This window comes from Haliotis cracherodii, unplaced genomic scaffold (genome assembly GCF_022045235.1).
Source record: "Haliotis cracherodii isolate W230 unplaced genomic scaffold, xgHalCrac1.p SCAF_10, whole genome shotgun sequence".
Classification (NCBI taxonomy): domain Eukaryota; kingdom Metazoa; phylum Mollusca; class Gastropoda; order Lepetellida; family Haliotidae; genus Haliotis; species Haliotis cracherodii.
The window spans coordinates 47,743,383-47,766,500 of record NW_027266265.1 but is presented as its reverse complement, the minus strand read 5'-3'; the positions used below and the strand labels follow the sequence as shown (position 1 = coordinate 47,766,500).

The following is a 23,118-nucleotide window of genomic DNA, read 5'->3' as shown; positions in this document are numbered from 1 at the left end:
AAACAAATACGATTTAAATGATAATAAATATTCATTTAGAAGAAATATATTCTACTTGAAGACGTCGTATTCTAGAAGCGGTAATACAACAATAGTGCGCACATAGTTTAATATTAAAACAAGGGTTGTCCTTATATACTCATTTAGGGGAAGTTATTAGATTGGTTATTAATATGTGAAATTACCCTGGCAAAAACTCATGAACACCAAATAAGCAACATGTATGCTCTTAATTTCGCATTACATGTAAATCAATGAATGTGCGCTTTCAAATAAGAAATACGCATTATGGATTTTTAAACAAATATACAAGAACGCATTGCCGGAGCAATATATGTCAAACAACTTATAACATATCTAATATTATTAGAACGTAATTTAACCGCCCTACAGAAGACCTTACATCTATATGTCAAAACATTCACGGTATTTACCGATCATATACAATAGATATAAACAGCCGGGGAAAGAAAGTATACACTTGAAAATTGTATATCAAAACGTTCCTTCGGCTGAACACGCCCCACAACACTGCAAATTTAAGGTCCAAAACACAACTTTGATACCCGTATCAAATACATCACCATCGAGTAACCATTTCTTTTTGTTTCATGTTCAGACACCACCAAACATGGATGTATACCTTCTTTTATGTAATTAGCATCAGGAAAATTATTTGTTCTAATTTTAGAGAGGAGAAAAGTGTATGTGTATTATGTAGTATAAGATTTCAAAGACTATATGTTAGTCTAACTTTCTTGTCCTCGGCAGTTTATATTCCATATACGTTGTGGGGGAACGAATAGCTTGTATACTTTTTGATAGAAGCAGGCAATAATTAAAAGTTTAAAAGCTAGCTTGTTAATGTTCCTTTGCAAATGCACTTACGCGTTGCCATAAGGGTAGGCGGACACTGTGGGGTCATACGGATAGCAGGCAGTGGGCTGGCTTATCCCACGCCAGGTCTCGCCAGGTTCTTTGATGTCGTAATGAGTATTCTGTAAACATAAACAATCACAATAAGGTCTCAGTAAACATCAACAAACATGATAACAACATGTGATGCAGACAGAGGGATGTACACGGCGAAATGAAGACAGCATGTGGGGGATTAGACTTCAAAGACGCAACACTGAATCTGAGAAGATTTCATGTCTGTTTGATTGTATTACTTATCTCTGATCTATTTAACTTTAAAATGAAAATTACCAATTATCCATTTTGAAAGGGTGATACATGTTATAAAGACAGAAAACGGTTATTGGCTGTGATGGTAGAAATGTTCATCATTTCTAACAATGTCCATTGCTCTCCCTGTGTCTACAGGCTATATTACACCGTGTTCTTTGTAAAATGTGACAATGACATGCTTATATGCTTAATCATAATTTTCTGATATGTTTCAAACTACAAAATGGTTCATTTTCAAAGGTGTAGTTCATACGTAAATTATACATCTGATGATATATTTTCATCGATTACCTTTTGCTTTGTATTAACACGTGAATTCGAAATTGATTGAAATAGACATAATGTATTCGTTCCATAATTACCCAAATGTAAACAATAGACCATTCATCATGTGATTAGTTCGAAACACAATTAATCACGAGTTCAGTATTATATATTTTGTAATACATCATGCAAACAAAACATCATATATCACGTTTCTCTCCATGTCTCTAATCCCTTTTTTGAAATTAACATCTTGTGAAAGATGAAAGACGCCGCATGTAACTATCAATCAAACAATTGATATCGGACAGGAGATACGAACGGTCACTTTTCATTATTTGTTCTTCTGTCCATCCACCTATCTGTCACTCCCCCTCAGCGTCTCGGTGAGATCAAAAGAAAGAGGAAATTTCATCCGTAAAGTGAAATTAATCACATGAAATCGACAAGCGTTTATTACAATCAATCAAGTTTCTTCTATTGTCATTTCGTAAACCGTCATGCAGTTTCATTTCGGTCTGTATGCGGAAACAACAAAGAAATAATTGTTTATTCGTTTGAATTTATCTTTAAAAGATATCAGTTTCATATAAGACATCGTTATTCCCCCATGTCGCCGTTATTTCTCTGACCCTCGTTTTGTTAAACATAAATGTATTTGTCGTAGTATTGACTGGTTAGTCGCATTTGACAATAGCTTTCTATTTCACAGTAATCTGTTTCATATTATCAAACAGCATACACCTCCTTAATCGGGACACTGAATGTAAACGTCAACGCCAGAGAATAACTTGTCTCGAGTATCCGACGAAACGGTTCATTGCGAGTAAAACGCAAAATAGCGGTGAAAAGTATATGAGTGGATTACTATAAATCAGTGAACACCAGGTGTTCGCGAAAAAGGTGAAAACGTGCACCCTATTAAACAAATTATTTATTCTAACATTCTATTACCGCTGAATATCCAGATATATATTACGAAATAAGTATCCTTTCTTATCGTCATGAAATATGCATGGTAGTTTCCGACATGAAAATACACCCTTTCCGAGTTCTAGATATATAATAGAAATATTGCGACACTATAGTCACATAATATTTGGATTCACTTTCAAGCGGAGTTTGGTTAATGACGTATCCGTCTGTACGAAACATGATCAATCACACAAGAAACTCACCACCAAATCCCTTGTGTAGTCGTACCAGTAACGACAAGACACGGAAACTATATACGTGAATTAATACGGAGTTATATTTGACAGTGACATCAAGAATCTAGACACATACATTCTAACAAGTACTTGCATTATAGCTGATTAACTTCAACAGAAACGTACTCAAACACGCATTAATACTCAAATCTATCACGAAAGCGAAAAAAATATTATGAAAAACTCACAATGTTTCAAACTCCTAAAGTTCAAGTTTCAAATAACGTTCACACAAAATACTTCTTCACTCCCAATAAACGTAAATATATTTCTGAAATCCCCATTTTCAAAACAAGCCCTCTTAGACACGAGCCAGCCCATGGCATATATGTAATAGACTGAAGCAGTTATTTCTATTATCTTCTCGTAGCCGTCTCATTCAAACCAGAAGGCGACAATTAAGAAGCTGTTACCTTTAATTACTGGGATACCCCCCTACTGTGTTCAATTTGAATAACATTAAATCACTTAACCGGCCTGGGCGGTGAGTGGTGCTGTACTGAAAGAGGAATCCTTTGGCTAGTGATGGCCATAAGATGAATTACTTTGTTAACCAATTCCGTCAGCTATTTTGGATTTTTAACATTTTGTTCGCGAAGCGCGACGCGTGTATCACGCGCCGATAGATGCATGCTGCACCGAGTTGTGAAATGAAAAGTTTGAGTTAAAAATGTGTACTTCAAAGTTTCCTTTTAAATTATTTTAAAATTATTTTAACTAATATATTTTGAAGACCCTGATTTTGATATTATAAATAGGAAATATTCCGCAGAGCGATTTACACAAAACTTCTATTATTGTAAAAGTGAAAATGTTAAAATATAATCAGTATTATCACCCATGGGTCAGCTAACACACGTCCATCAAGATAAAAAAAAAGATATGTTATCAGTAATAGCTATGGTAGAATTATTATTTATTAAATTATTTATCAAATAGGGTATAATATTCAAACATCGTCATGCTAGTGATATAAAAGTGTTCTCTAATCTTCATACAATTATGATAGAATTACGTTTCTTATAACGTATGTGTAGGATTAAATAACATCTAAAAATTAATAACATGATGCAAATGCTACAACAAAGTTTCAGACTGTGAATTAAGGAACATCAAATCGTTTTCTGCAATGGATAACCAGAACAACTGACCCTGATTTGAGGGATGCTTAAATTATAACGGAAGGCACCATATCCTATTTATGCAACGTGTTGATAACAGAATAATTCAGTTGTGAGGTTTGGCAAAGGAATCCAATTTTATGAAATCACCTGATAAGGATGCTATTATATTTCATCGTTTGATGCGCGGGATCATTAATCTACAACGGTTAGATTCACGTTCGGAAGAAGTATGCTTGTGAGAAGTGATGTTATACAAGTTCATTATTATCTTGACTTGATCAAATTGTGTTTAAACTATAGATTGAATATTTTGCATTAATCAGAAGCCCTGAACGCCGATTTAGGCGCCGTCGCGGCTTTCTTATCTCCCCTTAATTATTTCAAGAAGAGGCTCTCGGCTTAATTTCGTTTAAATAGCCATCTGAAGAAATTCTGAGAACCCAATTTAAAAGTGGCATGTCGTTCTGGGATATTTCATAAGAACTGATCTCGCTTAATTATACACACACGCCGCAATTTATTGTGGCAGTTTGAGAAATTAAGAGGAATTTTCTTTAAGGGCATCGGATGATGAATAAATTCATTTCATTTACAGATAGATACATTAATTAATTTTATTGGAAGCAGATGCGGTCAAGATTGCGTTAATTTACAAATTGTTTTTTTCCAGATATAAACATGCATGATATAGACAAGAGACAACCGCCGCCTGCTTGTCGCTTGCAGTTACGCTTTTCACATCTGTTACATATCATACACCATTAACAAAATTGAAGAATTACATTTTGTAAATTTGAAAAGGGATCGAAATATGTTCTTGTATCACTGATGTGCATCAACGCTGGTTCGATTATTAATGATAGCATCTTATATGTTCTGATTGTAACGTGATTCATACTCAAAGTGCGTCACGTCATATGAACTGCCCGGCAAAAGAAAGTAAACACTTGAAAACTGGATTTGACCAAACACTTAATCAAAAACGTTACCAGGCTGAAAACAGTGGCCGAAAAGCTGCAAAAGACAACTATGATATCCGTATCAAATACATTTCGTGTTTGTTTCATTTTACAGCCACTTTTAAACATGCGTCTATAGTTTCTTTTCTTCGGCCGTTTAAATGTTTTACATATGTACATTTGTAATAAACATGCACAACACAACAAAAACTATAAACACGTTAAATTTATGTGTATTTATTTCACAGTTCTTGGTGGTTATAGTGATTTCGATCGTGAGATTCATTTGTACATTTACTTTTTAATATATATTAGTCACTGTAAATGTTTGAGGAGAAAAAAATAATACAGGAAACATGTCCTGACAGGAAAAACAGGCTAGATACTTGGAGGCCGGATACAGGACTCCGTGATATGGAACACATGGAGCCTGTCCCTCCAATATCTTCACCCCTCCTCCTGCTGCTGCTGCTGATATGGGGATGTTATTTGCTGCTGCTGCTACTACTACTACTACTACTACTACTACTACTACTACTACTACTACTACTACTACTACTACTACTACTGCTGTCTCTTCAGCTAATACAAATGTTGCTTTTATTGCCATTATGTTAATGTAGTTGCTGTTGCTACTACTACCATTACTGCCGCTGCTGATGGTACTACTACTACTACAACTACAACAACTACTACTACTACTGTTACAAATGCTGCTACAACTGCTATCACTGCTACTACTACTTGTACTGATCCTACTGCAACTACTACTACTAGTGTTGCTGCTGCTGCCGCTGCTGCTACTACTACTACTACTACTTCTACATACAGCTACTCCAACAAATGCTGATATTCTTGCTATCACTGCTGCTACTGCTGCTAATGGTCAGTCATGCTTGTCGCAAGAGGCGACTAACGGGATCGGGTGGTCGGGCTCGCTGACTTGGTTGATGCATGTCATCGTATTCAAATTGTGTGGATCGATGCTCATGATGTCAATCACTGGATTGTCTTGTCCAGACTAGATTATTTACAGGCCGCCGTCAAGTAGCTGGAATATTGCTGAGTGCGGCGTTAAACAATAAACAAAACAAAAAACTACTAATGGTACCGCTTTATTGTTGTTTCTATTTCTACTTCTATTACGGCTGTTTGCTGTCCTGCTACTACCCCTCCGACTACTACGTCATTGTTCTACTCGCCAATGCCATTTCCGTGCTGCTACTGCGGGTCTACTGTATCAACCCTACATTGTCAACAATTACTACTACTGTTGCTGCAAACTGCACCTAACTATTATTGCGACTGCCACTACTACTACTACTACTACTACTACTACTACTACTACTACTACTACTACTACTACTACTACCTCTTCTACTATATCTTCATTAGAATTATCATATGAACATTTTGTCACTATTTTTACTGATGCAGAAACGGTTGGCTCGCTACAAATATTTTGAGTCATCACAGTGTTTGCAAACAAACCATTGAAAACATCAGGCACAGCGGCCCAATCTCAATATATTATATAACTGTTTCAATACAGTCATAGTGTCCGTCCAAAAATACAACCCCGTGAAGAAACTTTCACAATAAATATTACTAATGGTACCTAATGATCCGTATAGAATTGGTTTTCAGCAACCCATGCTTATCGTAAAAAGCGACTATGCTTGTCGTAAAAGGCGACTAACGGAATCGGGTGGTCCGTCTCGCTGACTTGGTTGATGCATATCATCGTATCCCAATTGCGTGGATCGATACTCATGATGTCAGTGACTTGATTGTCTGATTCAGACTTGATTATTTACAGACTGCCATCATACAGCTGAAATACTGTTGAGTGCGGCGTTAAACAAACAAACAGAAAACAAATAAACCAACACGATTTGACAAAGACTGACACAGTACATGATAAGGTAGACGAACACAGAATTCACGAAGTCACAAACAGCTAAGCGCTGCAGGTACCAGAGATGTGTGTATGTCTGACTATCTGGTTCCTAACACTCTACATTAATCGACTCTCGTTATACACCGGCAGCGTGTGAACTTCACCAGGAGCAATGGCGGCTATTGACTCAATCAATCAAGTGCGCCCGTCAATCATCGTCGATATTGACACGCGCAACAGTTAACACTCCGGGCCAGGAACGCACAGTGACCACAGATGACCACTCGAGTGGACATCCATCATTCTGTCGGCATATTTACCTGAGAGAGGAGACGCAGGTAGATCTCCTCGTTCACCGCTAGCGATGAGCTAGGACTTATACTTAATCCCGTTAACTGCGTTCTTGACGTGCGATATTTGCTCTGCTTTCTGTATGTGATAATTCAATTACTATCACAGCAGTACAAAATGTGGTTTGATCCTTCTTTCAACCAGTGATGCAGTTTTATCCAAACAAGTTCCAACTGTACGGCAGATTTCATTATTTATTAAATCATGATTAAATTATGTAAAACATCAAAAACGTAAAGGATAAAAACGTTTATTTGTCTGTCGATCGTCTACATTGTATCTATCTAAATTGCATCCATCTGTTTATGCATGCACCCATCCTTTCATCCATCACCTATCTTTCTTAGTTGTATCTATCTATTCGTCTAGTCTGTCTTACAGACCCTGATACAAATATATATCAAATACAACCAATGCAAGTCTATAATGTTTGGCAAGCCTACATTACTGCAGTATCGGTATCTGAAAATGAAGAGAGTAATCGGGCTCCCTTTTTATATATTTTTATTAAGATAACTGAACAACTGTTTTTTCTGTACGATATGTTCATTTCAGAGACTAGATGTTAGTGTACTATTCGTCAATCGTATCCATAACCTTTACAACCACCATCAGATTCAAGTAACAAATGTTATATTTGGGATAACACTTTCTTAATAAAGTAAACCTAAACGCCAGCACACAAAGTCAGCGATCTAACCCACTCAGCTACCGAGGCTTTCTACTAAGAAAGTGTTATCCAAAAAAAATCATTTGTTACATTTGACCACTTTCTAAATGGCATTCGAGTGTTCAGATTCCGGTAAGTTGAGGTTTAATTGTTGCAACTTTTGTATGTGTTTATTAAAATACTAAGTTTTATTATTCTATTGCGTTACATATACACATACACCTATATATTCCATACTGTGCATTCATCTACTTGGCCCACTGACATACATGCTCGTGTCACTACGAGAAACAACGAACATACATTACAAGCCCGACACTAGCTTCCAGAGAGCGCATCGATATACCGACACCAATCCTGCTCTATGCGCTTCTACTGTCAAATCATCGATTTCAGAACTCTTTCGGTTTGCCTGCTGCGACAGAAAAGCGAATTTCAACGTCTATGGTGTATTTCATAATGTAATCGATTTCAACACAGAATAGAGGAAGAAACGGGTATCGATCAAGCAGTCTTGCTTATTTCACTTACCTAAAAGTTTTTCATGAAATTGACGGATTGAAAACCGTTGTATATTTCAACATGTGCACGTCAGTGATGCCGGTAGCATAGGAATAATTTAATCACAAGGTTTATGAAAACACCTGTTAGCGCCCTCTTTCCCAGCAATACATTACCTTGTGGCGTGACAAAGAGGCTGATTCTATTTATAATATGGGAGACAGTTGGATTGAAATTAAACCTGATTGTTAATAACAATCGATGTTTTCGCAGTATGTAAAATGCTCTAAAGATTCGAGTTTAAACGCTATAGACGTGACTGTGGTGTGAAATTGATTTGTCATTACCACTGGGTGAAACTGGCTTGGGAATGACAATAGAAGGATAGCATCTGTGCCGATATTAAAATATGTTGTCTTGGGTTATTGAGTGAAATTGACACCTTTATAGCTCTATGATTGACATGTCATAGCATTTGCTTGGAAAAAGACGGAGACAGCACTCACAGGTTAAAATGCACGATACAGGGTTATCAAGTGTACAGACTGTTTCACTTGGCTGGAAACTTACCATTCTTCAACGAAGCCATACATATCCCTCAGATCAGAAGGTGTAGAAAAAAAATCCCCTACACTTAATGAAAACAAAGTTTCTGAGACATATTATATAAAGCCGATTCGTATTGCTTCCTAAATTTAATAAATGTGTCCATTCTTACAAATTGTACCACTATTTAGCCTTATACATCCAATGGAACTGTTTCGGCACATAATCGAGACTGGTTATTCTCTGGCGTTGACGTTTTATATTTACTGAACCACTCTCCGTACAGTGTAAATTCCGAAGTCGCCATTTCATGTAGTTTGTTACAATAAACATGTTTCAAAGTTGTGAAGAATTTCACGGAATGGTCTCATGAATTATAAAGGCGTTCAGCAAAGATTCATTTTTCATTTATAAGGGGGAATAGACGTAGATTTAATGTGTTAAATCGATTAGCAATTGTTATACAGTAAACCACGGTTATAATGAACTCGAAGAGTAATGACCGTAGTTCGTTATAAGCATATATACGACATTAATACAACATATGGTCGGGACTGAAAAATAACTTCGTTATATCAGTCAGTTCGTTGTATGCGTGTTCGTTCTAACCGTAGTTTACTGTAAATAGGAAGTGTGAGCTGGTTCCGATTAAGAATTAGGATAAAAGGTAACGTACGTTGATAAATTGAACACTTATTATACGTTTACGGCTTCAGTGGGGTTGGAGAACTCTTCACGGATGTTGAAAGATGTTTTAAGGCGTTTGTGTCTCGTTAAAAGGTAAAAATATAACAACAGGTTTTTCGTCCATAATTTATACTGATTACGCCACCACGAACAGTTATGGCAACTTCTTTATGCAAATTTACCTTAATGTCCCTGCCACTTGATATTTGCATGAAACTAACATGACGTTTTAAAGCATTAGCACGTATAAACTGCACGCCGGACAACAACCGGCTGAAAATTGTCACCACATGGGTCACCGACCTTCCAAGTTGTCGGTTGTCTGTTTCGTGTCTGTAGTCTATTTTGTGCTATCTGGGTCATGTCTTTAGGTCTGTAGTCTAATGTTAAGACTGTAATCAGGTCAATCCCCGATCGAATTTTAAAATAATAATTCCAGTTTTCAAGTATATCCACTATGGTGCTACATTAGTCATGTGAATGAAGAACAAACAGATATAGGGTGGACTAGGCACGCGAACTATCCGTCTTTGGGGATGGAGCACACATGTTGATTGTCCCTGAAGATTTGGGGCACAAAAAATAATTTATAATGACAGGGCATGATGAGTATCACGTGATCTAGAGGTGGGGCGCAACGACTGAGTCTTGTCGACATAGGGCCATCTATTTTACTTTCACTTTTGGCACGAGAGCAGTATCTCCGAATACCCGACACGAATTGGTATTGGCCATGGGCAAATTATTTCTCTTATTAACAAACAGTCTGTATGAATGAGTGTCCCTGCTTACGAGACATTCAGTATCTGAGAAATCGTTAATTATTTGATTGAAACACAAAAGTTAAACATTCGTGTTTTAAAACGTCCCCGTTGATGTCAGCTATGGTCGAGGCTCTGGGGCACGGGGTAGGCTAGTACTCACCAAAGGAGGGTAGAACGCGGATGGGTCGGTGCCCAAGGGCACATATCCCTGGGTAGCGTATGGCGTGGTGGGGTAGACGCTGTCCGCGAGGCCCGCCACCCGGGAGTAGGAGAGGAGAGAGGGGGTGTATTGGCAGGAACACACGCTCTGACCAGTGTGGGGGTTGGTCACTAGGGTCCGGCCATTCTCGCAGCACGAGTTGGACGTTGTGGTGGGCGGACTGCTGGACATCAGGATCTGCTAAAAGTAAACACGATTTAGTGACGTAATTCACATATACCGAGGGGCAAAAGAAAGTATACCGAAGTTTATTAAGACACTGAAAATTGAAAGAACTGTCAAGAAAACGTACAATAACACCTGGTGTTGTCATCTATAAAGTTGTACGTTTTCTTATATACTTACCACCTTCTAAACAAAACAGTTTGAAAGAACTTTTGTTAAATTGTGTTATGTGTTTTTATTTAACCAGCACGGTTTGTAAAGCGTAATCTGTGTAAAAAGTAAATTTGTCTAAAAACAAATTGGCTCAATGAAGAATGGGGTAAGAAAGGAACTTGTGACCACAAGGCCCAACCATGTTTATAATATATAAATTTGAGCCGAAAAAAGCCCAATTTAATTGCTTTTCAAAGATAAAACGTCTCGGGTATCCATTACCAGTTGTGTATTATGCGATTCTTCTTTTAATTTTAAACGTTTTGAATCAAATTAATTTTTTGATAATAAAACCATGTAGAAGTATTCTTTGAGGGCTGACTAAGCGCCAGTACAGTTCATTGTTTGGATATAGTAGACTACGGTTATAACGAACTCGAGGGGACCACTAATTTCAGTTCGTAATAACCGTAGTTCATTATAAGCAAACATACAGCATATATACAACAAATGGTCGGGACTAAAAATAAGTTCGTTATATCCGTCAGTTCTTAATAAGCGTGTTCGTTATAAACGTAGTTTACTGTAATATCGATAACTTAAGATGTTTCAATTGAAAATTAAACATATGACAAAATCAATTGAGAGGTATAGTTTCTCAGTTTACATGGAGTACTTTGGACGTTTGGCATATCTTTTATTACCCTACATATTTAGAAGCCGCATGAACTCCTCCTTGATATCAGTGTAAAGTCACAAGTTTGCGTAGTACAAGATCTTGTATATAAAAGTTAATCAGAAATTTCTTCTAAAACATGCGCAATGTTGTCAATGTGTCATATTTATGTGGTTTTATTACTTTGGCTTTGTCGATATTTTCCCGGACCACCCCCCTGGTCTAGTGGATAGGGCGTCTGCCCGGAGAGCAGGTCAGTGGTTCCATCCCCTGCCCGCGTCAGACCAAAAGACGTCGAAAGAATGCACATCTTGGTGCTCGGAATTAGTGCGATAAAACAAGGACTGGTCGTATACTGTGTCTGAGTAGGGCATTCATGTTAAACTGTTTCTTAGTGGGCACACACGCATGCACGCACGCACGCACGCACGCACGCACGCACGCACGCACGCACGCACACACACACACACATACTGACACTAAAACGCATGCATGATCTTCACGTCACCTCACCCATTTCCCTACTCTATGTATCTTTTGTTTGTTTGTTTGTTTGTTTGTTTGTTTGTAGTTTAACGCCAAACTTAGCAATTCCAGCTATATGTCAGCGGTCAGCAAATAATCGAGTCTGGACCAGACAATCCCGTGATCTATGTGTCTATCTTTACAGACAATACATTCACGTATGCTCATATCAAAGGTACACACATTTCAAGATAAGTTGAGGGTGAAAGCCTCGGCGTTTAATATCGCCTGCTACAGACATCTTTCTATAATATAGTTTTTACTGTCAATTTCATATCTACGTCATTTTACTTCTATTTCAACCTTCCTTCAATCAACACTGACTGAATACATAAAACATAAACTACAGTGTTTTTAACGAACCACATGTATGATATATGATCATCTTACTATGGTTTGTGTTTTTGTTTATGCTAATACCATTTTTACTTCAATGTTGTTAAGATGTTTATTTCTATGTTGTTAACATCATCAATTCGAAGTCAGAAACATCGCTACACTTAAGCTGTTGAACAGTATTCCAGTTATATCACGGCGTATCAGCTTGATGTCGAAGGTAAACCCGATGTGATGCAGGTCTCAGACATTTACCACTTTGTGGAACCGACGAGCATGGGTACGGAGCTGACAAACGTAGAAACATAATCAGGACGAACCGGGATTCGAAGCCACGATCATAGGATTCTTGCACGCATAAGGGACGCAACTCTGCACAGCGAATGACGTCTTAGACGACTGACAAACCGGTAACAGTGCTGACTGCAGTGCTGTCTAAGTTTAAGGAATACTGGTAAGGTGAAATATGGTTTAACGTCGCGTCCAAGATTACTGCACTTATATAGCGACGTTTAAGGAATACTAGTAACTAGTACGCTATACACTGAAAACGCAATCAATTACTTCCATCCACTGGTAACCATGGCAACAGACCACCCTCGTTTAATGTTGTTTCTTATTTTCGATGCTGATGACATATTAATGCCCAAATATATCAGATATATGTAAGTGTTATCAACGTATTTAAATGTAATCATCGCCGGAGTGTTTATGCTTCCCACCACACGAAGTGTCACGCAGTTCGCGAACCCAGACAAGCCTGGATGTATAACCCTATAGAGAACTACTGAAAATACAGAGTGTGCGTGTGAGTGAGTGAGTTGAGTTAACGCCATTATCAGCAACAGTCCAGCAATATCAGGATGATGGACAGCAACAAAAGCTTTCACAAATTGTCCTTGTTTATTGCTTGATATACTCAGCAAAATTCCAGCTATATGACGGCAGTCTGTAAACAATCGAATCTGGACCAGACAATCCAGTGATTGACGTCATGAGCATCGATCACGCAACTGAGATACGATGACAAGCATCAGCCAAGTCAGCGAGCCTGACCCTGATCCCGTTAGTCGCCTCTCTCGACATACATTGGTTGCTGAAGACCTTTTCTAACCCGGATCTTCCCGGGTTGTTTTCTGACTGACTCTATGATTGTGTACTGAAATGGTTATAACATACTGAGATTGCGTCACTTTGCTTGATGTTTTTAATGGTAAGCAATTCTAACGCGGACCTTTACGGGGGTCACACGTTGCCCATGTAGGGGTCGAATCAAGGTTTCCGGTGTGGCGAGCGAATTCCTTTTCTTGAAGTGTTCCACTTATTTACTTCGAGATAAGACATCGACATAACACATTTTCAGAAAAAGACATTCGCTCAAATCCATGGTAAAGTTCCCGTTATTCTTTTGAAAATATGGACATTGTATGTCCTGGAAGTTTTTGTCTCAAACATACCAAACTAAGCTTCCAATATCAGCATCATGTTGCATGGATGGGTACCTAAGCAATAATACAGCCCCAGCCAAATTGCTTGATGGAAGGTCGCCTTTAAGATTATATTAAATTAGTACCGTTACTTCTTCATTACACCTTTTGGTGTACGTCTATTTATGACACTGTTTATTGTTTGTTTTAAAGACACACAATCCAGTGATTGACACCACGAGCATCGATCCACGCAATTGGGATACGATGACATGCATCAACCGTGTCAGCGAGCCTGACCACCCGAACACGTTAATCGTTTCGTATGACAAGCATAGGTTGCTGAAGACCAATTCTGAATCGTATCTTCAAGGGGATGGAAGTCTTCATATGCAACATGTCACCTATGAATTGTCCCAACAGTATATAAACCATAAATAACATTTACAGCGACATCAACATTAACAATGACGCTTCATTAATCTGTCGTATTGCCAGGCATTTGTAGTGGGGTTCATAGTATTCCTCCCTCACTCGACACTACATGTCTGTCATAGTAATTACATGCATACGTGTCTGTAATGTCGACAAGGCCATAGTGCCTGGTCCGTATCTAGCCCTGAAATCATTCAGGCATTCGTTAAGTCGAACATATCGAAATAGCTTTTACCGGGAAGACTCCCGGATGTATCTTACAGTCATTTGAGTCCGATGTCTCGAAATATTGTTTACCTCGAAGTCGCCTAACAGACCCAGTGATCAGGTTGTCACTCGACTCGACTGATGGAATGTTATCGTGCCCGCGATGACGCACGTCGTTGTTCATGTTTCAGCCATTGGTCTGTCTGTCTAGACATGATAATTCCAGGCCGCTATGACAAAGCTGGAGTATTATTGCTAACCGCGGCGTAAAAAAGCATTCACTCACCCATTGAACTGGATTTCAGCCTAATCCTGACAAAACATCGATTCTTTATAGTGTAGTATGCAAAAAGTATGTATTAAAATATTAATTTTGTGGTCCAAAGTTCATCCTATGATAATTATTTCATGAATTTTTTTTTACCTTGGCCGTATTTTGTCATATTACTTATGGCATTGTTTTCGTTAAATATGATCCGTAATGGTAAACGTCATTAATGTGATAACTTAAAACCCTTTATTTACATAATAACATTTAATTTTTATTATTTTAATTATTCAGATGCGATGTAAATGTTGCAGCCGAAACCCCCCAGAATGGATGTTGAAAATGTTAGTGTCGTAAAATACACACAAAGAAGAGGGAGCGCTAAAAGCGGACATGTGCACCTTCAAGGCAGTGGGCAGAGTATATGAAACCGTAAGAGTCTGACATGTGAAAGACATGTTGACACTCTAGGAAGATCAAAGCGCTCGTGTTTTGAACAAGGGTGGTTGGTACTTAAAACTTTACTCTTTAAAATTATGCACAAGAGATATAAAAACCTATGGCTGAGACGAGGCTGTATATTTTGCCAAAGTGGTCGTCGTGTTGTCTCCATCACTTCTTGCCTACTTACCTATATGTACCTACTACCATCGCTGTAAATATACTTGCTAAGATTCGCCTCTGTAGTCAAACCCGTTAGCCCAGATCCCGTTAGTTTGAAACCACCGTTACAGCGAAGATCACTGAACGCCCATATATAAGGGGGGGGAAAGTCAACGTCGTTAATCCGGAAATTTGATAATCACTCAGATACATCGTCCAGAATAACAGGGTTCTACTGTATCTATCCATCAGTACACCTCCTCGATCCATACTTAAATTTCCACTTTCCATCGATCTTCTATTTATTCAATATCTGCAACCATAGACATTTCACGCGTGCTCTATTTACCTTGAATATCCTTTCTTCGATCTACCCGTCTGTGATCTAACTATATCCCAATCGTTCACTCACTCACTCGCATTAAGCTGCAAGCATATATATAAATTTAAATTAGCTTCAGCGTACCGGTACACACACACGCGCACACACACGCACGCACGCACGCACGCACGCACGCACGCACACACGCACGCACGCACGCACGCACACACACACACACACAAACACACACACTGATCTACTGTCGTGCTCAGTATTCTATTCCCATACCAACCTAGGCTCCCAGTTCTTCTGTCCATGCATACTAGTTTGGTGTGTTGCATGTGTTTGTGAATGGTGCCACCGGTGGGGCAAGATAGGCTCACCCTTCATCGAACACCTGGTGTCCAAACTATTTGATGGGGATTCATAAACACATTCATGATACAGTCGGTTATGTACAATGGACTCTGCTTTTAGCAGAGTTTTCTGCTGAATATGGAAAGGGTTTTGCCGTTTTTATTTATTATTATTAATGTCGGCAGAGATGGCGACTCCATACTTAGGGGAGGGAGGTTGGGGTGGGGTTGGGTGAAGGGTAGGTACTCTACAGGTTTGTTCACAGATACATTTATCCCGTTGCAGCTTTTTCAAGGTCGAAATGACCCAAAGAACTTCGGATATTCGTGAGCTAGGTATTTTTTTATCAACACAGAAAGTTTGTGGTCGTGTTCTTGAAAAGCCAAACAGGATAGTTTGTCAGGAAATTAGTGTTTGTTATTTCGATAAAAAAAAACAATTCAACAGCTAAGTGCGGATAATCTAGAGATACCGTCTTAAATGAAGAGTTACCAATATATCCCCAGTCGTCGTGATAGACCGTAATAATGAAGCTTATATGTGTGTGGAGACATTATGTGATATTTGTATACATCTCGTTGTATAAATCTTGTTGTATAAATAAGGTGAAAGCTAAAGTCAAATATTGAATCGTCATACTAATAGGACAAGCTCAGAGCATTGAGATTTGAACACACACACACACACACACACACACACACACACACACACACACACACACACACACACACACACACACACACACACACGTGTATATAGTCTGAACAGTCTGGCTGATGTTCCCCCAATAATCTATTATATTCTTTAAGCTTAAACACAGCATAACCCATCTTTGTCCATCTACAACGCACCCCACAAATCTAAGATCTAAGATTTACCTTTGTGGATTCTAAGTATTACAAAACACATCTGCAAAATATGAGTAAACTATCCAATGGCATATCGAAACGGGCTTATAAGTAACTTGATACAATCTAGACTAAACACTACATAATACAAACATTAATAAACGTATGAAAAACTGCAGTACTCGATTGATAGAGGCTTTTGAATATAACATTTAAGCTAACGTAACGACAAATCAGTCGTAATTGTAAAACTATATACCAGAAAGATTACTTACTCCAGACCGAGCGCTTCGACTAACAGCGGCACAGTGTACGTCGACAAGGTTATAAGAAGAACCCATATTTTTCAATATATCTGGCTCAGGACTAATGGCGCATAAATCATAATTTAATCCGCGTAAATGCGAAACGTTTAAACGTTATCTAAAAGCGAAAGTATCTGCCTTTTCACCGACTGCGATAGATTAGCCCATTGACATGAACACGAAGTCAAGCCACCATTAGGACTCGGGAATTAATGCTTAATTACGATGCTTGCCTTCGTTTTTAGTTTCAACTTTTGAAAGATATATTTCAGCAGGTGTGAAGGTCCGTATGGTAAAGGCATCCCCACTTTTTCAGCTTCCCGAAATATTCTGGGCTGTGGCTAAAAATCGGGATTTTTTTCAGGGAGTGGAATGTTGAATACTGATTCAGAATTCTTTTTTTTAATTGTTTTTATATTCCCTAAATTTACAAAGCATGTGACCTTTTTTATTCTATTATTGGTATTTTATAATTACCATTTTGTTTTCCTCTCCAGTGTCTCAGAGTTTTGAAATTGACATCGACATGCTGTTACGTCATTTGAAATCGACACGCTATTTGCAACACATGTAAAAGTGCTTACTTTACTTATGATTTAAACGTCAACCCCTTGTCAAAGTTGGCGAAATGATGTATGTGAAAGGAGGTTGCACTTATATCTCAGAATATGGATATCCATAAATAGTACAGTCAATTCACATCGTCAGAGTTAATGCACAAAATGAAATACTCAACAATTAATATAAGATAATTTTAATCTTCATAAATACATATCCTATCCGGTTCATCTTACTGGATATTGCCAGCTGGTCATACTACATTAAAATACATAAACACACACTAAAGAACGTGTACAACACAAATAGAAATATGTTTTTCGAATGATTTATTCGTTGCTAAAAAAAATTTTTTAAAGTTTAAACATCTGATTAATTAACATGCTCGAGTCATAAATGTTAGGTCAACAAGAATGTTTTGCAAAATATTTAAACTGATTGTTGTAAAAACATGTTTTTCTACGGTTTGACTATTTCTATCTAGGTCAGCGCTGTTTATTTTCCAAATCAACCTTTTAAAAAAATATTTAAATTTAACCTCGGCAAGGAGTAAAGAAGCTCAAATGGGTTTCCGGTAATTTCACTGACAGCCTTTGAAAACGGCTAATTTTCCTAATCGCTATCAGATGTTAGCAATGGTCACGTGACACCAGCGTTCAATATTGATTAGCAATATGAAATTGACTCGTCTTGCTGTCAATCATCTGCAGTGATAACGACATTGGGGTAAAGATTGAATTAACCTGCACGGGTCTTTCAATTAACACCGATAACTGGGCCGACAAAAACAATCCACGGACACCAAATTAATTTAATCAAGAGAATAAAGGGTACAATTGATCACATCGCGACGAGTTACTTCAACGCGGGAGTTTTTATTGTGTGTAGATGAGGTTAACATGTTCCTCTGAAGACACAACAACCCCAATTCGTGGGTTAGGACGATTTGACTAATTGTTAAGGAGGAACCGTTTCATATTTCTTTTGATTTTATCTGCATCTTGTGAGCTGTCAAAACGAATTTCATTTTAAGCAATGACAGTGGCTGTTATCACAGCACTTATTGCAGAATCTAATTTTGTAGTGTTAGAATATTTCGTTTATTTGGTTATTTTTCTGTTAACATTTCAAACACTCCATCTTAAACTGAATTATAAAAAGCAATGACATTTGTTTAAAGGATGAAGTTTATCATCTTCAAACAACATGTTTTTGCAAAATCGATTTTTATGAACTCGTATTCCATACATACAAAAGAACATATAATTTGAATTTCATATTTTGAGTGATTTAGGAAATGATGAGTAGGCATTTAATACTATGTATGTCATTAATATATTAAATAATATTTTCCGTTACGGATCAGTTGGAATGAAAAGTCTTACTCGAACTCAGTTTAAATTCATTGTTCACTAGCCATTGTTCACTTGCGTTACATACTCAAAAAATTAATATTAAGTCAGAAGATGTCTATTTCATTTCATATTTCCTTGAAATTAATTACACCATGAATTTGAATTCATTCGTTTATGTAGTGCAAGTATGTTGTATTATAACGTAAAGTTGCTGATTTCAATGTTTGACATCTTCTTGCATGTCTATTTCAGTGTAACGTTCAATGTCTGTCCCAGATTCTCATCGAGCTGCGATGTGCATTTCAGTCTCTCTCCACTTGCTTGTCTATTGCAGTGAGAGTACTTGCTTGGAATGGTGGTGTTATGGCTAACTTTAGGCGAAGATCGATAACATATCGGATTTCACAATGTCAATTTCATTTCTGTTAAGCTACGCCATTCACCAGGCATGGAGAACGTATTACAGAATTTGAAATTGACAAGGTCGGGAAATCAGTATTGATTAAATGAACACGTTGTCATTTGGGAATGTTCCGTTTCTCTACATATTGTACACACTGGCTTTTTGGCGAGTTAGAAATATTATATTTTTTAACGTATTCATGATGTAATATGCTTAACTATTGATATATCGATGTTGAATGTTTTTGCGATTAAAAAAGCCCTGGGGTAAAAACATTTCTTCATGAAACTGACAAACATGTATACACTTAGAAATGTCAATTTGACAAGAATATTTGAATATGCACAACAATGACCAGACATAAGATCAAACGTATTCGTGTTAGGTAACGGAATCCGTACATTTTATACACGTCGAGTTACCAACCCTAACAATATCATCATTGCTAGAAAACACAAGACAGTTGTGTCATTCAAAGATAACTAAACCAAACGGGATCACATATGACGAAAACACGATGACATGTAATCCCACTACCGCGACTTTCCTTCTTCCTAGCATCTAGACTTACAAGCTTTTCTTATGACCAAAAGTAGGGAAAAGGGAAAAAATACAAAAAAGACGAAATCAAAGCCAAGGGCAGCCCGACTAGTGATATGTCAATGTCAGGAGAACGATTTTGACACTTTGAAGATACCTTACATCTGTAAGGCAGTACGGAGAGGAGAGCTTGTTGTTTCCACCGCCGAGATTATTACCAGGAGATGCAGACCAGGGCTGATATCATTTGATCCGAGTTTCCCCATTCCTTGGATACTTCCCTAAATAGCGACACGGCTCGGCATCGTAATTCTACCTCCAACTATGAATGGTTTATCCATTTGTTCGGTTCCGTTCTGTTTATTAGGCTCTTTCATAAACGCTTCTGTCTCACGTAATCCGAGAGTACGTTTATTCGGATCATCGTTAAATAATTATCCATCCCTGTACATGTAAGCACCTTAGCATCTATCTATATCTTTCTCTGTATCTACATATCTTTGTATGTCTATCGATCTTACTCTCCATCTTTGATTCAGTTCATGTCTTCTATCTTCCCTCCATTTTCCCATCTATTTACGTAACAGTTTAAACTCATATATAGTGTCCTCAGTATACAACCTGCCAAGCCCTGTGTATACAGACATCGTGTGTATAATACACTATGTGTATATTAAGATATGCTTACGAGCAAACCGGCTGTTCAACAAACTGTTCCTCTAGTTGGTCGTTCATTCGTTCTTCTCTCTATCCAGTTACACATATACACATATATTTGTTTTCACACTCAAACAGTGCGAACAGATTGTGTAGATATCTTTATCCACGGTTTAATGCTAATGTGTATGTTTAACAGATCATATTTATGTACACACGTGCTTTTTTATTAAGACCACATGGGCGTTATTTGCTTGAGTTGCAAGGGTGTTAATTTCATATACAATCAATAGGCAATTATCATTAGAATAATTTAATTTGATTGTTTGTGATTTGTATTTTGGATTCGCGTTCCTGTACAGCAACTTCACAACAATCAACAGATTTATGATGGGACTTTGTGTAGTACATGAAAAGCACACCCTATCTGTTGAAATGTACATCACGTATCAGTTGATTCTATGTTCAGCATCCTGACGTATTTATTTGCTATTGATGCTATCTACGCGCTGGTCATGTTAAGACACGTGTACGTTTCACCAATCATGAAATCGACTCATGTTTATTCAGATGTCATTCCGATAGCGCCATAATAAATAAAGCAAACAAAGCTTGTCGATTTCAGCTGAAATCTAAAGGAAATCAGCATGCAATGAGCAAATTAAATGCTTAATTGTTACAGTTATTAATCAGTGATGTGACTGAGTATATCGAACAGGTGCTCGCCTCATCAAAGCTTCTGAAGCTCATTTCTGACTTAATTATCAGATGGGTAAACACATGCTATGTCCAATGTTTATTATGCAATTGACAAGGTAAATATCACTTTTTGATGTAGTTACAATTGGATGTATGTACCGCTTCTTGTTGTCGTTTTCATGCTGAATGAGATTGATTAATGTAATTAAGGTACAATGTGAATGAAGAAATCAATAATAATACTGTTGCCAAGTAAATTTGAACAAAAACATGAAATTTACACAATGAAATATAGTTTAGAATCAAATACCTTTTCAGAATAAACATTTTGGAAACGTATGAGCATGTTCTGATTGCCATGTAATATACATTTCTAATACCATTTATCAAATGAAATAGGCATCCTGATTATTATTTTAAGATAAATGTAACAAAGATGAAAGTTATTAAAAACAAATCGGATTACATAAATCAAGGTAATAATTATGTCTTGAGTGAAACCTAAGAAGAAATATTGGCAATCAAAACGTCGTAAGCAACCGTTTTAATGAACTATATATTTCAGACCCGTGTTTGTCAGGCGTAGACAGTTTCAAAAGAATTATTTCCAAATGTCCAGGTGTCAAAACTGAAGCCGTTAATCATATTTCATACGCACTCGTGTATACAGAAAAACAAGTATATCATTCTGGTCATATGCTCTCGAGGCTAGACAAACAAGGAACGCACACCTTACCATTGTACACCGCCCTGATACCCTTATGAACACGTATAGTAGCAAAATAACTCCAATTATACATTAATTATATATATATACTCGTTGAAAAGTTAAGTTGGTTTAGATTATTATGCATAATGATATTAAGTTATGATTCATATACTTTCATGTTTATACATAAATGGATATATATGTCAAACAGTATAAATATGTAATTATATGCTGAATTATACTGAAAAAAAATGCTTTTAACATGCCGTGCAGGACGCAGACTGACTGAATGAAATTGACAAGACATGTGAGGAAATAAACACCAGTTACTCTACAGGAATGCACTGATATCTACTGTATATATGCGCATATTTACCTGTGATGATGATAACGATGAAGCTGTCGATGGGTAGCTATAACCGAACTGAGGTAAGGACATTGTCAAGAGTCAACGAGGTTCGCAGCTTACTGATAAACAGTCCACATAAATAAACAATCCTTTTCCAAGCTGCTCTTGAATCACAGGTGTGTGATTGTCTTAGAATCTCAGGTAAGTCATTTACCACCTGCCGTGCTCATCAGCTGACCACTGGCTATCTCGGGGTGGACCCCTATGGTCACTCCGTCCGTTCACTGTCCAGTTTGAGACCTTTGGTTTTGAGGCCAAGAGCGGATAATTCTTATCATGCGTTCGCTATACGGTAGGACAAGCCATAACAGTTTCCCGTGTTTAGTGACCAGCTAGGCTGTCATCATGTCTCTTGCTTGTCTAAGCTGCGGATAGTACAAGCCCCCGGATTGGCTACACTCGGAATCCCCCGAAGCTTTGGGTGAAAACGAGCGTCTAACTTGGACGAGAATAGCTCAACGCGTAGGGAGACTAAGCTCCGCCCCCTACGTTTGATTGACAGCCGCGATAGTCATTTCATCTCATCTCCCGTGCGATCTTCTAACTCATTACTTAATGAAATAATTTCCTTTGCGTTTTACAGCTAAAACGGAGAGTACTTAGGAACGGCAATTTTTACACATTTATTTTGTGCGTTGGGTACAGGTAGTTCACTCGCGTTTGGAAAAGTAAATTGAATTTTCAGGACATTTTAAGGATAAATATTCATCTGCGTTGAATCGCCCGTTGTTTCATTATCTCGTCTAAGTAGACAAACTCTTCGGTCTCATTTC

General features: G+C 37.6%; 1 protein-coding gene across 2 annotated transcripts in view; it reads right to left on the bottom strand.

Moving 5' to 3' along the window:
- The window catches only part of LOC139451683 (Iroquois homeobox protein 6a-like), a 36,518-nt gene extending 13,758 nt beyond the window's left edge, over positions 1-22,760 (bottom strand). The window contains exons 1-3 of one of the 2 annotated variants that reach the window (XM_071233004.1): positions 22,313-22,760; positions 10,329-10,568; positions 889-998 (exon numbers count right to left, since the gene is read on the bottom strand). In XM_071233004.1, the coding sequence (XP_071089105.1) occupies positions 889-998; positions 10,329-10,568; positions 22,313-22,375 (413 nt within the window). In that variant the 5' untranslated portion in view covers positions 22,376-22,760. The remainder of the gene's footprint in view (positions 1-888; positions 999-10,328; positions 10,569-22,312) is intronic. The other variant, XM_071233012.1, reaches the window with a different exon arrangement.
- Between the last annotated feature and the right edge of the window lie 358 nt (positions 22,761-23,118).